General features: G+C 32.4%; 1 protein-coding gene across 3 annotated transcripts in view; it reads right to left on the reverse strand.

Annotated features, from left to right (window-relative positions):
* The window catches only part of VIRMA (vir like m6A methyltransferase associated), an 88,738-nt gene that overhangs the window by 42,686 nt on the left and 23,539 nt on the right, over positions 1-22,513 (reverse strand). For 2 of the 3 annotated variants that reach the window (XM_023496391.2, XM_012541722.3), the window contains exons 2-5: positions 10,797-10,912; positions 4,264-4,350; positions 2,263-2,311; positions 203-371 (exon numbers count right to left, since the gene is read on the reverse strand). In XM_023496391.2, coding sequence (XP_023352159.1) covers positions 203-371; positions 2,263-2,311; positions 4,264-4,350; positions 10,797-10,912 — 421 coding nt within the window. The remainder of the gene's footprint in view (positions 1-202; positions 372-2,262; positions 2,312-4,263; positions 4,351-10,796; positions 10,913-22,513) is intronic. The other variant, XM_023496392.2, reaches the window with a different exon arrangement.

The raw sequence follows: 22,513 nt of genomic DNA on the forward strand, positions 1-22,513 counted from the left end.
AAGCATGCTCTTTTGAAGAATACAAGAAAAATCAAAAGACCTATATCTAATAACATGACTATACAGAAAAGAAAGTTGAGCTGAGACCTTAGCTGAAGTGAGATGCAAGGCCCAAATATAAAAAAATTTGTCTTATTTTGATTGGAAAAACAAAACTATTCATGCAGATTTCACTGCTTCCTGAAAATTCTGAAATACTTACCATGTTTTGGAGTTCTTTTTACACTTGGCTGCTGCTGTGGAGGAGGTGGAGGTGGAGGTGGTGGTGGTGGAGAGTCTCTATCATGACTTATCACTCTATCAACGGATCCATATATTGCTAGTGTCAGACAGTTGTACCAACCTCTTAGAACCAAGCCATCAGTATTTACCTGATTTGTTTAAAAGGAACAAATCGTCAAAGGCTGAAGTAAAATTTCAATATGACTGAAAATAAGTTGAAATAATACTCTAGATTCTAACTACAATCATTATTCAAAATATTCTGAAAATTCAGGGATCAAAATTAAACAGAATTGGAATAGTAAAGGTTCAATATTTCTCTATGTAGCAAATTTCACAATCATGGACCCCTGCAGTATGTATATTTTCAATATCTTTAAGTCCTCCAGAATTCTATACACTATTTCATCTTGACTCTTTAAAAAATTCATCTTCCCAGATCCATAGGTAGCCCAGAGAATGCAGATGAGGTAAAGCATGGAAACTATAAAATCCTATACAACTATAACAAATACAGATTCAAATGAAGCTCATAAAAATATCAATTGCCCTCATTTCCTTATAGAATTTATTACAAAGGTGAAAAGAGCAAGTCAGACTTTATTCACAAGTACTTTTTACAAAAAGAATGAGTAGATGGAAAGACTGACAAAGCAATGATTCTCTATACTCGAAATTTATCCCAAAACATAAGCTATTTATCTAAGCCACCTCAATAATAAAAAATCCATAGTAGTCCTTATATTCTCTCTCTCTCCACTTTCACATAATACAACACCTTGATTCTTAAGAAGAAAATCTCCAAAAGGTATCATGGGTTAGAAAAAAAAAAAATTCAGCTGTCAAGACGTCTAAGAAAAAGCTTGGCTTGTCCTTAATTTCCAAGAAATTTAAATGGAAACTTTCATCTCAGTAGATCAAAGCCTTTATATCATTCTATTAACTCATTCTTTGAGAAATAACATTAGCTATATACATATACACATAATATGTGTGTGTACATAAATACAACACTATATACTTTCTCAAAGCACTTTTAGTCCTTTCATTTGATGCTCACAACAGTCATCTAAAGTAGAAAAGGGAACTAACTCCATTTTAAAAACAGTTTATAAAAATAAAATAGCAAAATGAGATCCAGATCCTGATACAGTCCAGTACTCTTTGAAATCCACCATGCTACATTAAGTGCCAATATGGACAAAGTTTCCACTGAATGAAATAATTTCCTCAAGGAATGTGTATGACTAGGGGAAAAAAAGTGTCAATACCACAGCTGTTTTGAAGGGACTGCAATACCTTCTGAGGAAGAAATGCTTAACAACATCACATTAACCCTTTGAGATCAAAATAGAAGAAAAAAAAATGAATGCCTAAAGCTTTAAAATGTTCAAAAGATTAAATATTGTGGATGAAAACACTCTAAAGGTTCCTTATGACAGTACTGCTCTAACACTACTACTACTAACCTAAGAAAGGTTTAAAAGACTGATCATACTAGACTTTTTAAAATTTCCTTTCCATTAAATAACATTTAGATGAAATGGTACAAAGAAACTACTCTGAAATTTAAAAAAAAAATAAAATCATATAAACTCATTCTGATGTGCTGGTAGAATATATCAAAATATTCAATTTTCACAAAATAACACAACCTTAAGTCATACACAAAAGTATAAAGCTTAACAATGATGTCTCTTACTTGCCTGCCCTCTTCTATACACTCCCACCTAAATGTAAACAGGGAAAGGAGAGCTGTTGGGTAACCACTTCACTAGAGAAAAAAGGCAGGGCAGGTACAGAACTATATTAGAATGTTTCTACTACACGAAAAAATCACTTTTTGATGCAAAAGCAGACAAGGCATGAGGTCCTTTGCTGAGCAGTAACTGATCTAGCCAATATTCAATAACCACTAGTTTATATATATATATTTATATATATATATTCAACTTTTGTATTAGAGAGGAAGACTTGGAACTCATCAAAAATTCAAATGGTAAATGGAATTTAAAAATGAAAAGAGGGCTTTCACTTTACCTTTGCATTAGGTCTAAAGATGATAGAGGTGTTTTCATCATAGTCCAGACTATGAAAAAAGTAGAATAAAAATGAAAGTTCATATGCAACACTGTTCATAGAATATTCAAGTCATTACCATAACAATTAGTAATAGCAGTAATTAGTACTATACCAGACAGTACATAATTAGTACATTAAAAATATTTCCATTTCTTACTAAAAACTCATTAACATGTTAAGTTCTATGATTTTTCATAGATATATGTAAATGTGTAAGTGTAAATATGTGTATGATTATAGATATCTACATATATGTGTGTGTATGTATTTGCACTTAATTGAAGTGGAAGAAGAAAAAGGAGAAAAAGAATTAAGTAAAAGTGTATAGCAAAAAACAAAAGAAAATCTGCAAGGAACAAAAAAAAGATACACAGCTCTGAAAACAATGTATAGTACTTATTTTATAGTTTCTTGAAATGGAATGTTATTGCTTTATACTTTGAATCTTCTCTTATGTTCTGCTATGCACATAGTAATGTTTTTCTCCCTATTTTGTATTTAAATTTTAAATAAATAAAAAAGATGCTAAATACTAAATGTAAAATATACAATTTCTATTATCTCAAATTGACGTCAAAATCAAAACAAGAAAAACATCACACACACAAGCAGGTTTCAACAACAATAACGATTTTAGAATATACAAATTAGTTACCTTTATCCTATATAAACTAATATTCTCCTAAAAATCTTTTCAAACTTTATCTTTTCAAAGACTGAAAATTTATCTTTGCTAGTCCTAAGGCTAACATACAGAAAAAATAAAAAATAAAAATTTATGAAACTAGCAAGATACTTTATTTCCATTATACCTGACTGGTAAATTCTCATCTTGAAGAAATTTCTATATGTACTTTTAACCTTATTTTCTTTCATTCTAACAGCTTCTTTTCTCAAAAAATGCATATTCCTCTCTAGCTAGAATTTATAATCTTTTTTGTGTCATGAATCCCTTTGGGAGTCTAATGAAGCATGAAGATCTAGAGGCAGGAAGATTGTGATCAATGAATCACATTCAATCTATCATTAATCACAAGGGGATCTAATAACTATGCCATTTCAAAGCACTAATGAGCATAAATGATATTTGAACATTTCTAGAAAAACTGACAATACAAAAACTCTCGTTTCTATTGCTAACAGAATTATGGGTCACACTGCAGTTTGTTAAAGGCACTCATATTTGAAAGATATACTAAATTTCAACTAAAGATTAAGGAAAATAAGTACATAGGGTTTTTTTTTCCCTATCAAAGTTCACAAATAACCCATACCACCCCCATCACCATCACACCCCCACTCCACTACCACCACCACCATCCAAGAAATATTCCTTTTGGGAGACTCCATGAAGCCCAAGATAAGAAAATTTGTTCAATTGCAAAAAATCAGTTTTTTTTTTTAAAAAGTACTTTCTTTTAACTGATTCACTCAATTTCTATTACTTTTTTTTTACTCCCTTTATCAAGAATGCCTGAAGTTTGAAGAACTCAATTTTTTAAAATAAAATCCAATATAAAAAACTTTTTAAAAAAGTAAATTAAACAATTTTTACAACACTCTATCTAAAAGGAAAGGCAGAAGATAGTTTAATCACTTGTTATCAATGAACTGAAAAAATTCTGACACATTTTTAGTTACTACCATGTCAAGTAATTTATCTGATGTTCACCTGAAGATTATTTCATAATCAAATTACAAGTGATCTTACAAGTAATATGTCATACAAGAACACAAAATATAACAAATTTCTCCTATGTATTTTGGAAAAATCTGTGGTCTCAAAAAAACTAGTCATTATCTCCTTTTGGAGACTAAAATTTCTTCAAAGTTCAAATAATGTTACAAATAATTTAGATAAAACAAACATATTTCCATATTGTTCCTTTAATAATAATAAATAATAGAGCTGTGCTAGAAATCATTAATCTCTAATGAAATAACCAGACAAATACATACCTTCCCAGCCTATCAAAAACGGGAGCACTTGGTTTGCTTACATTGTTGAAAAAAAAGTCTAGCTGAAATGTATGCGGAGAGGTTTCCCTTGAAACAAAACAGAGATGAGATTAAAAGAAAAATTAAATTTAAAAGAAAGAATTCAACTTGTACTTAGTGGTTGACATTCTTTTTTCAAAACATCAATTTGAAATAACAGAATAATGGCAACCTGGTGTGGTATAATAGCACTGAACTTGGTTGAAATTCCTGTTAGAAAACAACAGGTGTGAAATGCATATATAATCACATCATCTCTAAAATTCCATTTTCTTACATATAAAATGAAGAGAAAATCCAAACTAATTATATAAGGAAAGAACTTTGAAAATCTGAGAACACTACACAAAGTTTTTATTGTTATAAAACTATAATTTTATAAATTTATAAGCTTCATAAGCTTATAAAGTTAAGACTATAGAATGAAAATATTTCTTCCAATGATTTTTAAAGCACCTAATAAGTCATATTATAGTATGAAAATTTACATATGAATATTTATATTTACACACATTATAGAGTACATAACTACCTTTAGTTATTTGATTGCCCATTTTAATGATTATCCAAATATTTTTAAATCACAAATTATGTGATAAGATATGTAGACCCTTTTAGAACAGCAATTCAATTGTAAATATTAGAATAATAAAAATATAGAAAGAAAAACTAGTTGTACTAAGTAAAAATCACATATTAAAAAATATTCCAAATCAAAAATATTAAGAGAAACTCCAATCAAAACAATCTCAAGGTTTTACCTCACAGTCTCCAAATTGACTATTCCCATCTTTTGTCATCTTTGTCAATGTTGAAGGTGTTGGGGGAGGATACACTAATATGTTAACTAGAAGTGTGAATCAGTACCATCATTTTGGAAAGCAATTTGGAATTATGTGACTAAAATGTCCGTGCCCACAGATCCAAAGATCCCATTACTAAGTTATAAGGAGGTCACCAAAACCAAGGGATCAATATTCACCAAAATATTTATAGCAGTATATTTTATGTAATCCTCTTGATTCCCCACAGACTGGAGAATAACTGACAAATTGTGGCATGTGAACATTATTACACTGCTATAAGAAATAACAAATGTGATTTTAAAGAGAAAAATGAAAGAACTATATAATCTGATCAAAGTGAAATTGAGTTTTAAAAATATTCAAAGATTACAGCAATATAAATGCAGAGAACCACAAAAATAAAAATCAAGTGAATGAAGCAAAAATATACATGTAAAGAACAAATATGCCTCCAGATAAGAGATATGGGAAAACACTAGCACCTCATCCCTTTAGAGATAAACAATACAAAAATGTTTTCACACTTTTTGCCAATATACAGGTCAGTTTTTTTTTTTTTTAAGACAATGCTAATTATTTTGTGTGAGATGGCTCTCTGGTAAAGAGAGAAAAAAAAAATCACAAAATGTTCCAAAAACAAATAAAAAATAAGTATAGATTATTCAATGCTTTCAATTATTCAATCTATTATACATTCTATTAACCTAAACTGAACGTTAATTGTACTGCAGGTTTTATAGTGAAATTAAAATTTAATATGAACTTTTCCAACATGTCATATAAGACAACTAGTTTAGTAATATCAGTATCTGGATCCTCAATTTTCAAAAGAATCATCAACTGAAATTTTGTTGCGATTAACGTGTGTGTGTGTGTGTGTGTGTGTGTGTACACACACACTATATGTATAATAGTTAAAGTTAAAAATCTGGATCAGAAATTAGCCTTTTCAACATAATAGTACTGCATTCTACATCCTTGATAAACTCAGGCCTAAATAAAAATCTTAATCAATTTGCTAAATATATTTATTTTTGTCTGACAACCTATCAACTTCATGAAAGTTTATTCATATGTAGAAAGGCACAGGAGGTTAAAAAGTAATCCTCAGAGTCCTGAAAATCTGGATTCTACTTTTCCCCCACAAGATGTCAAGAGAAAAATAGCAGTAAAACACAGGTCCCTCTCTGATAATGGGATGATGGCAATAGCCTTTAGAAATCAGACTCCTATGCTGCAAATCACACCTCTACCTACAGTGACCAGTAAAAGTGATGGAAGACCTGAGATCACACTTAAGAACAGAACACCTCTTTTTTCTGATCAGAAACTTCCTCAATGTTATATTTTTCAAAACTTCTTGGGCAGAAGTTGTCATGATAATTGGCTATAACCTACCTATGCTCACTATGAATCTTTCTACTTGGCTCACCTGCAATTCAGATTACTCAAAACTCATGATGTCCTATGATACACCTAGACAGTATCACTGAATGAATTCTGCAGCTTAAAAAATTGCAATTGTGTGGCAGGGACTAGAATGAGATCATTCAAAAAATTAAATTATCCAAATGCAAGTCAACAGGTTCAGAGATTCAAAAAGCTTAAAAAGTCATAAAACCACTCTGCAATTATTCAGTTCTGGATCTTAATCATTATTTACAGAAACTAAGATATATGTACCACTATGTACCATTCAACAGTCTGAGTACTCATTCTTAATCTACTTTTTTTTTCATGTGTAGCTCATTAGGACAATCTCTTTGTGAAGCCATAGGTCCTATAACATTTTGGGTCTTAATGCAATTAAAATGAGGCTATCTGCAAACAGGAGATACTAGGGAACCTTGCCATTTTTAGCAGACGTGCCATGATTTAATATTTCACTTAACACTGATAAAATCACTAATGAATAAAAACATCTATGGTCACAACTTAGGAAAAAAAAAAGATCTGGCTTCATGTCCCATCTCTGATGTATACTGACCACATGATATTGGTCAAGTTTTATTTAATCTTCCAATATCCCCAAGTAAATTTGAAAGACTACAAACTGAAGATTAGGGGATCAGTATTGGTTGAAAAGGTTTCCTTGCATCAATGAAATCACAAATCATCAAAGGTTTTTTAATCTCCAAATTTATATAATTAAAATTTATCTATATAAATGCTTTCATTTAAAAGCTATCATATCTTGCATTTGTATAGTGTTTTATATCCTTTAAAATGCTTACATTATACTTATAAGTATCACTGTGATAAAATTACATTTAAAAGTCTGGGAAAAATCGACCTTTATCTGTATGGATTTTTTTTTAATTTTCACTTAATTTAAAAAAATAAATACAACTGATCACCAATCTCAATGACATTCTCTGCTCACATTTTAAATTAAAATAAATTAAATTTAAAATTCTCACATTTTAAACAAATTCTGTATTTAGGTGTGACAAATCACAAAGTTCAGGATAAGGATATTAATAAAATATTATATGTCCCTTTCTCATAACAATCCACTCAAAAGAATAAAAAAATATAAACAAGGACTAAGACTCAACAACCTGGAGTAGTTCTATATGCTCAGGTAAGTGGAAGAACAATAATATAAAGTTTTTTTTTTTTAATATAAAGGTTTTTAATAGAATATTAGAAGGTACTTAGTATTAGACTATATATGAGCATAATATTAGCTTATTTTTTTCAAAGCTGAGTATTATCCTTATTTACATAATTTTCCCTTTTGGCAACATGATGTTTTTTACTCTAAAAAGTTGTTACGTTTCAAATCTAACCAAAAATGAGTCATGGTATACATGACAAAGGGCAAACATATCCCATCCAAGTGATCAATTACAAAAGCCATATAAATTCTGTTGTCCTAGTTTGTTATATTCTTCAATAGGTTACAGATTTTGATTCCATCTGTGCTTAATAGAAGGCATTACTGCTATTACAAAAATAATCAACCATCTTTTGCAAAGGTGAATGTTGAGAGTTATCTTTGCATGTATTTAGAAAAATAAAATAGTATTAAAAATTAAAACAAAACAAAAAATAAAATAAAATAAATCCATACAGAAAAGTACAAAAAAATATTAATAATAATTAACCATTAAGCAATCAACCTTCTAGCACTAAGCCTCTCCAATTAAATTTTCTCAAGGTTTCTATTCAAGGACACAGAAAATCCATAACCATCTTTGTGCTATGACAAACTCTAGTAAAAAATTCTTACCAAATTAAAAATTTAAACTACTTTTTCTGATCTCAACAAAAGTATAAGTTTCATATGGACAGTAAGTAGATCATGAATTTTCATATCCCCAGACCACACTTTCAGAACAGCTGCTTTAGGGTAATTATAATTCTGTTTGTTGATGAAATCATTTTTAAAAGCCAAATGTAGCTATTCATCTCTGGAGAGAAAACTGGTGAACTCAAGTTCAGATTGAAGAATACTTTTTTCTTTTTTTTTTTCTTTTCTTTTTTTTTTTTTTTTTAATTTAATAGCCTTTTATTTACAGGATTTATACATGGGTAACTTTACAGCATTAACAATTGCCAAACCTCTTGTTCCAATTTTTCACCTCTTACCCCCCCCCTCCCCTAGATGGCAGGATGACCAGTAGATATTAAATATAGAAGAATACTTTTTTCTTTATATTTCTTGGGGTTTACATGTTTTCTTCTACAACATGGCTAATATGGAAATATGTTTGACATGACTTCACGTGTACTTGATAGCATTTTGCTTGTCTTCTCAATGAATAAGAAAAAAGAGGAATGGAAAGAATTTGAAAGTTAACATTTTTTTAAATGGATGTTTTTAAAAATTTACAGATAATTGAGAAACATTTAACAAATAAAAACATTTCCAAAGAAAAATATTCCTTTTGCTATTCTTTCATGAGGGAAATTCATCATTTATTTTAGAAAGATCTATCACAAGTATTTACTTGAATAAATATTTTAATCCATTTCTACAGTCTGCATTATTGAATAAAATCATGAAAGCAAATATTTTACTTTATGAGCTCATTGAAGGTAGTCTTATTTTTGAAGTCTGTGCATCAATCACTTGAAAAATAGAAAAAATGTGTTTAGGATTATTTGAATTAACATGTCACTGTTGAACTTTTTAAGTTTTTTCAATTTAAAAAATTCCGAAGCTGATATTAGATATAGACTTTTAATATGAATTCTGTATATGAGTCCTATCTGAAAGGAAATAACACAAAAAGTTTTTAAAAGCAGGTTTCTGATTGTTTGCAGTATATTTCTGTCTTATTATTTATCTACTTGGCCTGCTTTTTTGGTTTTTTTATTTTTAACTTAAGCTGAACAAAGTTATAAGTTAGTAAGTATTTAGTTGAGTGTTTACTACACATTAAGTATTATAATGGCATCATCCCAATGCATGATTTCAGAAAATGAGATGCAACAGGCCCACTGTGGTATAAACAGTTCTGCGCCTGCATCTGTAGGAAGATCCACTGAATCTTTCCAGGTGCATGCAACAAGCTATTCTCTGTACTAGCTAGCATCTTTTTATATTTAAAAAAAAAAAAAAAAAAAAAAACTCAAATTAAAAAGAAAAACTTTATACATAGTCTACTACCTACACTACTACTATTACTACTAAATACTACTACCTACTACTAAATACAACTTTATACTAACATTTGAAAAGTTAACTCATTATATTGAACTTGTTTTAGAAAATAGCCAATTTACAAAGATAAATGTATGCCTTAAAGCAAAAAATATAGGTTAAATTGACAGTGCTAAAAAAAAATTAATACATTCCTTAATTTGTGTATTACTACTTGAAAGCAGATCAATAATCTTAAGTTACTTAGGAAACTTTTTCTGAGCTTTTTACCACTCAAGCCTCTCCCCAGCTCTGGAACTAGGGGGCTGCTGACCTCCTGCTGGAATCCATCCTCTTAACCCATTGCAAGTCCCACTATTAAATACAGCCATTCTTCTCTCCTCAGGGGCTCTATCACATGAGCACATCACAGCCTAATAGAAGGGGACCGCAAACAAATAATTCAAGCCCTTACAACTACTAAGGAAAATTTATTCAATACTGCATGTATAAAAATATAGGTTTCATTCTGTCGAATTAATATTCAACCTAATAATAATAGATCTAAAGCTCAGGTCTAACTATCACTCTGATACTCAAAAAGTTTCAATAATCCTCTATTGCTTTTGGTCATAGCCTACCTTTCTAGTCTTACTGCGTATGAGTCTCCTTTACAAACTTTACTATCCAGTGAGCCTGGCCTACTTGTTACTCTTCATTGTAGTATGACATTCCATGCCTCATCACATCATCCCTTATTCTTTGAAAGTAATCACTGTTTGACCTCCCTCCTTCAAGGTTCAGTTCAAATGCCACCTCCAACAATAGGTTAAACTGATCCCCATAACTTGTTTGTGGCATCCTCCCATAACCATCCCCCAAAAATTTCATATTTACTTCTCTTTTGAAGTTGTTTCCCATCTATACAGGATATAAGCTGCTTCGGAGCAAGGCCTATTGCGTTTATGCTTTTGTATCCCTAGTGGCTGACACAAAGCAGATGTCAAATAATTGTTAAAGGAATAGATAAACACATACTCTTAAAACATATCAATCTTTCATATAGGACAAATTTTTCATTTGCAAAGTTGACTTACCCATATGCTCTATTATCAGGCAGACTACTATGAGCTCTTACTCCTGGTGGAATGACACGGACTTCATTGATATAAACCACACACGGAAAACGAACCACATCTATATGGGAACTCTGCTAAAAATAAAAAACAAAACAAGTCAAGTTCATTCAAGTATTTTTAAAATATAAGAATTTTACCATTATAATGAAGCATTCTAAATAAAGTTCTTTTTCGCTCAAAATTTTATAATTATATTAAAATATATTTTATTAAAAAAACAGCCATTTTCTTATATTTTTACTATAATTATACTATATGTGTAATTCAAAACTTAAAAGTATCTAAGCTACTGGACAAACTTAATTCTGTACCTTTATTTCTTACTATTAACAAGAATAATTCATAGGTAACTGTATGTTTTTTTCCTAATATGTTTACCTTAGTGATATTTTCCTTAAACTAAAAGCAAAAAATTTCACTTCCTAAGCATACATACCAACTAATGGCAAATTTGCAAAATAAAATTTTTAAAAGAGAAGGGAGGAGGGAAGGCAGGCTATCCAAATCCTGAAAAACAAAAGGAAACTAAGCTGGGAATAAAAAACAGTGAAAAAGAATATGTAATGATCACAAGAATATGTGATGGATTTGACTTTTTTCAATAATGCAGTGATTCAAAACAATTCCAATAGATATGTGATGGAAAATACCATCCACATCCAGAGAGAGAACTATGGAGACCGAAAGTGGCTCAAAGCAGATTTTTTTCATCTTTTTTTTTTTTGGGGGGGGGGGCAGGGACGATATTTGTTAGTTGGTTTTTTCCCCCTTCTTGGTCTGATTTTTCTGGCACATTATGACAAATATGGAAATATATCTGAAAAGACTGCATATATTTAACCTATATCAGATTGCTTGCTGTCTTACTAAAACGAATGTTGAAAAATATGATTGAGGGGAACTAGATGGGAAAGTGAATAATGAAATGATCCTAAAGTCAGGAGAACTTGAGTTCAAATCTGATCCAAGACACTTAACACTTACTAGCTGAGTGATCTTGAATAAGTCACTTAACCCCAATTATCTCACATACAAAAAAGAAAGAGAACAAAGAATAGTCAGTGGGCCAATTTAGCTAAAGTGTGTGAAGGGTAAAGATCCTAGAAAGAAAGAGAGGTTGGAGAGACTGTAAAGGGCTTTAAATGACAATCAAATTAAGGTTTTAGAGGTAAGTAGATGGCACAATGGATAAAGCACTAGTCTTGAAGTTAAGAGGATCTGAGTTTAAATCTGATTTCAGACACTTAATTCTTCCTAGCTGTATGACGTTAAGCAAGTCACATTGCCTCAATAAAAATGAAAAAAATGGTGAAAAATAATATACCAAATAGATTATCGTAGTTTCATAGATTTAGGGCTAGAGGGATGGGTTCCAGCAGGGCCAATGGGGGAAAAAACAGACACCATTATTCCTCTGATCCGTGATAATTATAGCAGTCCTACTTCTCCTATCTCTGCCAGTTTTAGCAGCCAGTATTACAATACTCCTAACAGATCACAACCTAAACACAACATTCTTTGACCCCGCTGGAGGAGGGGACCCAATCTTATTATTGCCCACCAGAAGAGGTACAGAGGTACAGAGGACTTGGGTTTTAGTAAACAGGACATGGTTAATCACACACCCAGGTACAAGAAGCTTTCATCCTAGTACACAGGATGCCAGGAAATTTGGGTCCTGCTACATGTTTCTATTTCTTTTTTTTTTCTCAAAATTTACCCAATGGTTAAGATGTAAACATCTTATTCAAGAGGGCAATGAGCAAAAAGAAACTTCTCCCTCTACCCCATTCTTAAATACCATCCTGAAGTACTCCCCTTAGACTACCTAGCCTCTGATGCTATTTGGGTCCCGTCCTGCTTTCTACCACAGCAAAGCCTTTTCCTTTGAGAAATCAGCCCACTGTCCAGATAATTCTTAATTACTGAACCTGCTCTCCCAGTGCACTGGGGGGAAGGGGAAAGGAGGCGGTATTCAAGGCCAATCAGGAGTATCATGCTTTATAACGAACAGGTGACAAACTATATAATTCCCTTTTTCTTTGAGATAAATCTGGATTATGTCACTTTTCATCTATTGCCTATCATAAGAATAGCTTCCTTCTTTAAAATCTGATTTTCCAGAAATAGGGGTAGGAGGGGAGCAGGAGATAGATAAATTTTCTTTTCTTCTTTTTTTTTTAATTTCTGGTAAATTTGTTTATTTTTAATACACATTGCTTTAAGAATCCTGTTGGAAGAGAAAAATCAGAGCAAAAGGTAAAAACCATGGGAGAGAGAAAACTAAAAAGAAAAAAGAAGTGAACATAGCATGTGTTGATTTACATTTAGTCTCCTTAGTTCTTTTTCTGGATGCAAATGGCATTTCTGACCAAAGTCTACTGGGATTGCTTTAGATCACGGAACCACTGAGAAGAACCAAGTCTTTTAATAGTTGATCATCACACATTCTTGCTGTTATTGTGTACAATGTATTTCTGGTTCTGCTTGTTTCACTTGGCATCAGTTTATGTAAATCTTTCCAAGCCTTTCTTGTAATCAACTTCTTCATTTTTTGTAGAACAATAATATCCCATTGCCTTCATATACCACAACTTGTTCAGCCATTCCCCACTCGATGGATATCTACTCCATTTCCAATTCTTTGCTACCACAAAAAAAAATGCTACAAATATTTTTGCACATGTGAGTCCTTTTCCCTCCTTTATGATTTCCTTGAGAAACAGACCCTGAAACAGCACTGCTGGGACAAAATGTGTGCACAGTTTTATAGCCTTTTAAACACAGTTCCAGATTGTTGTCCAGACTGGTTAGATCATTTCACAACTCTACCAACAATGTATTAGTGTCCCAGTTTTCCAACATCCCCACCAACATCTATCATGTTTTCTTTTTATCTTAGCCAATTTGAGATATTGAAGTGGTACCTCAGACTTGTTTTAATTTGCATTTCTCTAATCAATAGTGATGGAAGAATTTTTCATATCATGTCTACTGAAACTTTTATAACATGAATCCTTCCAAAGAAAGAGGCAGGTAGGTAGAACATTGCCACTGGAATCAGGAAGATCTGAAATGAAGTCCTGCTTTAGATAAATATTAGCTGTGTGAGATGGGGCAAATCAATTTCAAATAAGCAAATTCAATTTAATCACAATCAAATTAATATCACTGACTCAGTTTCCTCATAAGTAAAATGTGGATAATAAAGGATAATTAAGAGAATTATATTACATTATGTGAAATATATATATGAGATAATCTTGAATGAATTTCCAAAATGTTAAAAAGAATCCTACAAATACTAGTGGGATATTGTTGTAGCTTGCCTATTACATACATCTAGAAAGACTAAATGGACTTTCATAAAGATGCAGACACATAAATGTCTGTACCTCAAATGGCCAAATACAGAATATGTTCTATTTCCTGAAATTTTGCAGAGGCTTCAGGATATACAATATATCCCTTCTTTATCATAACTCTTTGAATCATTATTCTACAACTGAGGTTACATAAATTATATGAGAGCATAATTCAAAATATTTTTCTCCCTGATTCTTCTCTTTAATCTCTTTGTAGCACGTGACTGCTCCTCCTTTGGCTTCAACTAATTTTCCTCTTATTGTCTGTTTTTTGCCCTCTCTCTTTCCCTCAGTTAAATGATTATCCTCAGAATTGCAAATATCACTTGTTTGCCAGACACTCAAACCTATATCTAAATTAGCAGTAAAATCTAGCCCTGATCTCTCACCCAATCACGTTTTATATGCATCAAAAACATCTTCACATCTTTCACAATATGTTTCTTTTCTCAATGTTCCTACTTTCATAAACCTTCCTAGTCAGATCCCCAATCCTGCCCTCTTTCATTTTGTCCTTGGATCAGAGTTCTATTAGGTGAGCTTTTGCCTTTTCTGGACTAGAACCAGACCATCACTATATCACTATGGTTAGATCTAAGCCATGCTTCCCCAAGCATATCCTTGACTACTTCCTCCCTTCTAAATCCCTTACAATATGTTACTGTCTTCTCCTATGAGATTGTAACGTACCCGAGAGGAGGAACTGTTTTTGTATCCAGAGTCAAACACTCAGTCTTAGGTTCCTCATAGTAAAATGCAGATGATAATAAAAGCACCTACCTCAGAGGGTTGTTATGAAGATGAGAGGATATGTGTATATATTTTAACGTTGAAAGATCAGAAATTCTCAAATTAGGAAACTCCCTCAACCAATGCAGGTTTTGCATTTTTCCTATAATTTATAATCTTAGAGGGCTACCTAAAAACCAAATAGTTAAGTAACTTGTCCAGAACTACACAAGCAACTATGTGTATGAGAGGACTGATTTGAAAATAGGTCTTCTGGTTTCAAAGTGAAATCTCTTTATCCTATACCACGTTGTCTCTCAATAAAAGCACCTATCAGTTATTATCACCAATTGATAAATGGGGAAAGTATATGAATAATTTCCAGATGATAAAATGAAATGCAAATTAAAACAATTTTGAGATACCTCTATCACATACCTCTCAGATTGGCTAAGATGACAGGATGTACTGGTGGCGGAGTTGCCTTTCTTTGTATCCCACAGTGTTTAGCAATGTTCAGCACATTAGTAACCACTTAATAAATGTTAGATATAAAATCCCAGGGGAAGGAAAAGGAAAGAGGAAAAGGAAAAGAAAATAACCAATAGAACAAGGTCCAAAAGAGACCTTAATATCTAGAAATCTATTTTCTTCATAGACATCCCTAATTTTTAAAACAGTAAAAGTAATAATTATGGAAAGAAAAAATTATTTTAAAAGACCACTTTTCAAAAGTTTCCTTCCTTTACTACAGCACCTGTCAATTAGATGCAAAAGATGACCATGAAAGTACCTCTACAGATCATTAAGTTTTCACTACTGCCTCAAGGTAAAAAGGGAATTTATTGCATTGATAACATCTTCCCTGGTATTAGGAGATAATTATTTTGGCTTAGAAGTTTTCCTTCCTAAAATAATCAAAAATCTTGCTTGCACCAGCACTGAGCTTAATTATGTATTTCAAATGACAAAGCTGAGAAAAACTGAAAAAATGCTCTTCCAGGAATAGTTGGGAGTTCTCTACCAAAGGCAAAAAGCACTTCAGTAAATCAATAAATATAATTTAACCAACATTTATTAACACAAATTATAATACACTAGGATACAATACTACACAAAAAATACAAAGAATAATTTAAATCCTTCAAGAGTGTAGTGTGTGTTAATCATCTAGATCAGATACAGTAGGAAGGTACAGAAGTGCAACAAACAGGGGATCAGCAAGTCTATGATGTCAAAGCTCCAGGTATTTGGTCTCTATCATGTTCCTCAACCTTCTTTTCTTCTCAAGCATCCCATTTTCACCCTTCAAAAAACTCTTCCTTTACATACAAAACTAAAGCAATTCATAACAATCCTTTCTATCCCCCTTTTCCACATGGCTCTCACCATACCTTTCTGACCTTTTTACTGACTCAAAGGAAGAGGTGACTCTCCTCTTTGCTAAAGCTTTGAACAGTCATGTATACTTATTGTGTATCTAAGTTATATTTTAATATATTTAACATCTACTGGTCATCCTGCCATTTAGGGGAGGGGGGGGGGGGGTAAGAGGTGAAAAATTGGAACAAGAGGTTTGGCAATTGTTAATGCTGTAAAGTTACCCATGTATATATCCTGTAAATTAAAGGCTATTAAATAAAAAAAAAAAAAAAAAAAAAATATTTTGATGAGTTCAGAGTAAATGAATCAGAAACAGATGTATTAAATTTCGAATAAAGTATTCAAGAGTTTGAAAATTAAAAAAAAAAAAAAAAAAAAAAGCTTTGAACAGTGATGAGCTCAATAGTGACTACTTTCATCACCTCTTAGGACATCTATCATTCTCTTCCCACCCTATTCTAGATCAATCCCTCCTCTTCTGATTTCTCATACTCAGATCAGCCTAGAAAAACTCACTTTCCTTTATTCTAAAAGCAAAATCAGAAAACTTTCTCTTCACACTTAATTAAGCTATCATTTAATCAATTAACAAATTGTTATCTGTTTACTAGGTGTCAAGGACACAAAGACAAAAATGAATAAATTCTAGCTGGGGAAAACAATAAGTACATATAATTTTCTTCTCTCCTCTTCTTCGGTACCAAACTCTTAGAAAGAGTAATCTAATCCAGTAATGCTGTGATATATATACAGAAGTCTCTCACATTCGCCTATTTTCCCTCATCACAAAAAACTTCCAATGCCTCCTTATTACTTCCAGGATCAAATACAAAAAATTCTCATTTAAACATACAAAGTCTTCCATAAACAACTCCCTCCCAATCAGCAATATCTTTTCTTCTTCTTACATCTTATACATACCTCACCATATACTCTTTGGTCCAGTGAAACGGGCCTCCTTACCGTCAAAACAGTTCATCTCTGGGATTTTCTCTGGCAGTCCACCATATTTACTGGAATGCTCTTGCTCTTAATGTCTACTTCTGCTCCACACTAGTCTCATCTCCACATTCAGAATGAGGCATCAAAATAGGACTTCAATGAAGATGATAGCTCTACATTAAATTTTCCACTTTTAAAATTAATAGGTCCTCACTTTCACACAAATTAAGTCTGATCTAACCAATTGGAAAAATATTAAATGCTCTTGGATAGGGAGAGCAAATATAATAAAGATGACAATATTACCTAAACTAATCTATTTATTTAGCGCTATACCAATCAGAGTCCCAAAAAACTATTTTAATGACCTAGAAAAAATAACAACAAAGTTCATATGGAAAAACAAAAGGTCAAGAATTGCAAGGGAATTAATGAAAATAAAATCAAATGAAGGTGGCTTAGCTGTACCAGATCTAAAATTATATTATAGAGCAGCAGTTACCAAAACTATTTGGTATTGGCTAAGGAATTGGCTAGTTGATCAGTGGAATAGATTAGGTTCAAGGGATAAAACAGTCAACAAATATAGCAACCTAGTCTTTGACAAACCCAAAGATCCCAGCTTTTGGGATAAGAACTTACTGTTTGATAAAAATTGCTGGGAAAATTGGAAACTAATATGGCAGAAACTAGGCATTGATCCATACTTAACACCGTACACCAAGATAAGGTCAAAATGGGTTCATGACCTAGGCATAAAGAATGAAATTATTAATAAATTAGAGGAACACAGGATAGTTTACCTCTCAGACCTGTGGAAGGGGAAGGCCTTTATGACCAAAGCAGAACTAGAGATCATTACTGATCACAAAATAGAAAATTTCGATTATACCAAACTGAAAAGTTTTTGTACAAACAAAACTAATGCAGACAAGATTAGAAGGGAAGCAATAAACTGGGAAAATATTTTTACAGTCAAAGGTTCTGATAAAGGCCTCATTTCCAAAATATATAGAGAATTAACTCTAATTTATAAAAAATCAAGCCATTCTCCAATTGAAAAATGGTCAAAGGATATGAACAGACAATTCTCAGATGAAGAAATTGTAACTATTTCTAGTCATATGAAAAGATGCTCCAAGTCATTATTAATCAGAGAAATGCAAATTAAGACAACTCTAAGATACCACTACATACTTGTCAGATTGGCTAAGATGACAGGAAAAAATAATGATGATTGTTGGAGGGATGCGGGAAAACTGGGACATTGATGCATTGTTGGTGGAGTTGTGAACGAATCCAACCATTTTGGAGAGTAGTTTGGAACTATGCTCAAAAAGTTATCAAACTGTGCATACCCTTTGATCCAGCAGTGTTACTACTGGGATTATATCCCAAAGAGATTATAAAGAAGGGAAAGGGACCTGTATGTGCACGAATATTTGTAGCAATCCTTTTTGTAGTGGCTAAAAACTGGAAACGGAATGGATGTCCATCAGTTGGAGAATGGCTGAATAAATTGTGGTATATGAATATTATGGAATATTACTGTTCTGTAAGAAATGACCAACAGGATGATTTCAGAAAGGCCTGGAGAGACTTACACGAACTAATGCTGAGTGAAATGAGCAGGACCAGGAGATCATTCTATACTTCAACAACAATACTATATGATGACCAGTTCTGATGGACCAGGCCATCCTCAGCAACGAGATCAACCAAATCATTTCCAATGGAGCAGTAATGAACTGAACCAGCTATGCCCAGAAAAGAACTCTGGGAGATGACTAAAACCATTACATTGAATTCCAATCCCTATATTTATGCACACCTGCATTTTGATTTCCTTCACAAGCTAATTGTACAATATTTCAGAGTCTGATTCTTTTTGTACAGCAAAATAACGTTTGGTCATGTATACTTATTGTGTATCTAATTTATATTTTAATATATTTAACATCTACTGGTCATCCTGCCATCTAGGGAGGGGTGGGGGGTAAGAGGTAAAAAATTGGAACAAGAGGTTTGGCAATTGTTAATGCTGTAAAGTTACCCATGCATATATCCTGTAAATAAAAGGCTATTAAAAAAAAATTAATAGGTCCTAAATTTTCTTTTAATGAGAAAAACAGGGAGGAATAAAAAGAATGAAGTTTCTTTATGTTTCCACAATATTCAAGGAAAAAAACCCTATAAATATGCCAATTTGAACAAGGCTCAAATATCTCTTTCCTAACAGGTTACAAAAATATAAACTACGGAAGAGGGCATCAAACTACTAAATAAATGAAAGGTCAAAAAAGACTGAACTGAAAAACATAGGCTTGTAAGAAGACATATGAATAACTTTAAATTTCAAACTACTAACTTACCTTTTTAAATTTTTTTGATTTCTTATTAAGTTCTCCCAAAGTCTAATTAGAATAAAAAAAGTAAGTGAAAATAAATCTATATGTGTTCATCTATCACAAAAAGAATGACTGTGACTTAAATTCTTCAGAGGTTCTTTTAAAAATAAATTTAAATCCAACAAACATTAATCCCTTCCCATGAGTAGACTCTAAGAAAGATACCAAACAAAAAGAGGTTTTTTGTTTGCTTTAATTTCTTGATTTTATTAGACTAAACTGTTGACATTTTTGAAGGTTAAAATGCAAAATGTACTTGCAATCTAAATTGTGCAGCTGTAAATAGAATTCTTAATTATATATTATAAAAATGGTGAATTAAAAGGATCTGTGTCTCAAGTTATCAAGAGCAGAGGGCCCTCTCCTTAAAATTCTTCCTTATAAGCACACAAGGAGATGAAAAAAGCCTAAGAAAAATCTTGGAAAGCCTCAAGAAGCAACAGCAGCCAGAATAAATAGAAGCACTCAAACCAGGGCCTCCCAAATCTCTAGCACTGTGACCTTAAATGCCAAAGAAGGTACTGAACTTCAGAGATGAAGAAGGTAGATGTTTATGAAGAAAGCCAAGAAACCTAAAGTGAGAAAAGGTTTGGCTAACCATGTTACTCAAAAGCAAGCATGGGGTGGATTTTTAATCTGTCATAAAACCCCAATTCCAATACTAAAGTGGAGGGATGAATGAATCAAAGGAAATATTAATCAATATTAAAAATTATTATTTATTATTTTTCCCAGAAAGGGAAGCACTCCATAACAACTGGAATTTTTTCAAAGAAAACATGGATTCACAAGGACTATATGAATACTTGGTCAGCTAAGTGACTCAATACAGAGTGCACTGAGCTTGGAATCAGAAATACTCATCTTTACAAGTTCAAATCTTGACTCAGACACTTATTAGCTATGAACCTAGCAAATCAATTAACCTTGTTTACCTGTTTTCTCGTTAAAAATAACTGAAGAATAAAATAGAAATCACGCTGCTATCTTTGCTGAGAAAATCCAGAAGAAAACAACAAAAACTATGATACCAAGAAATGTTTAAATAAAATTAAAAGGTTCAAAAAACAGAAGAAAATGTAAGATATCTGATACCAAAAATAGCTGACCTGGAAAACAGATTAAACCATAATATCCCCACAAAAAAAGTCTGGATACTATGTTTCAAGAAATCATATATGAAAATTTGCTTATACCCTTAGCACAACAGGGCAAGGTGAAAAAGAAGAAAACCACCAATCACTTCTAAGGAAGGGGGAAAAAAAAAGTTAAAGTCCCAAGAATGTCAAAGCCAAACTCTAAAATGCTTCTATCAAAGAAAAATACTGCAAACATCCAAAAAGAAACAGTTCAAGGAAGAAAGGAATCACAGTTTTAGATCATATGAGGTTGGCAGCTTCTATGATAAACCAGAAAATCTAAGAACACATTACAAAAGGTAAAAGAGATACTTCCATTTCTATTCATATGAAAAAATGCTCTAAATCACTACCAATTAGAGAAATGCATATTAAGAAAACTTTGAGGTAACACTTTGCCCCTCTCAGACTGGTTAAAATGACAGGAAAAGATAATGATAAATGTTGGAGGGGATATGGGGATACTGGAACAATAATGCATTTTTGGTGGAATTATGTGCAGAGAGGTGGAACTCTGGAGAAGTATACTTGAAAAAAGGTGTTAACTCAGTGGAATTGATGAGATAATGGTTTAGTTCACATATATATTAGTATTTAGTATGGTGATGTAATGGTTCTCCAAGTTCACATATAATCAGTATGCTGTAATGATGTAATTACAATAAAGTATGTAAGGGCTAAGAAGGACTAGAAGATAGACATTCTATATTTGACCAGCCTGGTGGTAGCTCCCATGCTCCTGCACTAACATCAAGATTGGGCCAGAATAAAGAATCTAGACTCTATTCTTGACCATTCTTGTGATGTCTACCTTGCTGAGACTACGGCCCATCTGAAGGACCTCCAGAATGTTAGGCCGAACATTACAATTATGAATTGATCCAACCATTTTGGAGCGCAATTTGGAACAGGAGAAGGAAGGGAAGGGAGAGAGGAAGAGGGGGAAGGGGAAAAATGGGGAAAGGAAGAGAAAGGGAGTGTAGATAGTGAGAGGGAGGGAGGAAGAGAAGGGGGGATAAAGGGGGAGAGAGAGGGAGGGAGGAGGAGGAAGAAGAAAGGGGGGAAAGAGAGGAAGGGAGAAGGGAAGATGGGGGTAAGGGTAAAAGGGAGGGAAGGGGGGAAAAGAGAGAGGGGGAAAAGGGAGAGGGGAAGAAAGGGGGTAGGGGGAGAGGAAGAGAGGGAGAGGAGAGGAGAGGAGAAAAGAGGAGGGGGGAAACTTAAAATCAAGAATAACTTATTCTAAACAATTAAGCATCATCCTAGAGGGGAAAAAAGGACCTTTAATGGAAAAAGAACTTTCAAGCATTTCTGAGAAAAAGACCAGAGATGAGTAGGAAGTTCAAAATGCAAACACAGTAATCAACAGAAACCCAGAAAGTACACTTAGGTCAGCAACTATAAGACTGTATAATGCCCACAATCTAATACCTAGAGGAGTTAAATAAAAACAAGGGATATATTCTGAGATTGCTAACATTAGGACTAGAATTTAAGAAGGTCCACGATGTATCAAATGACACAATATATTAGTTTTATCCATAAAAGAATAAGAGATAGTCAGATGACAATGTTTATTTCAAAGTAAATTTTCACATCAATTAAAATATTCACTCTTTTAGTGTGAAGAGAAGGTAAAATGGAATACACTGACATAGAAAGCAAGAAGAGTGAGCATTAACTGAACCTCACCTATGTAAAACTAAAGTGGT

Source organism: Sarcophilus harrisii, chromosome 1 (assembly GCF_902635505.1).
Source record: "Sarcophilus harrisii chromosome 1, mSarHar1.11, whole genome shotgun sequence".
NCBI classification, from domain to species: Eukaryota; Metazoa; Chordata; class Mammalia; order Dasyuromorphia; family Dasyuridae; genus Sarcophilus; species Sarcophilus harrisii.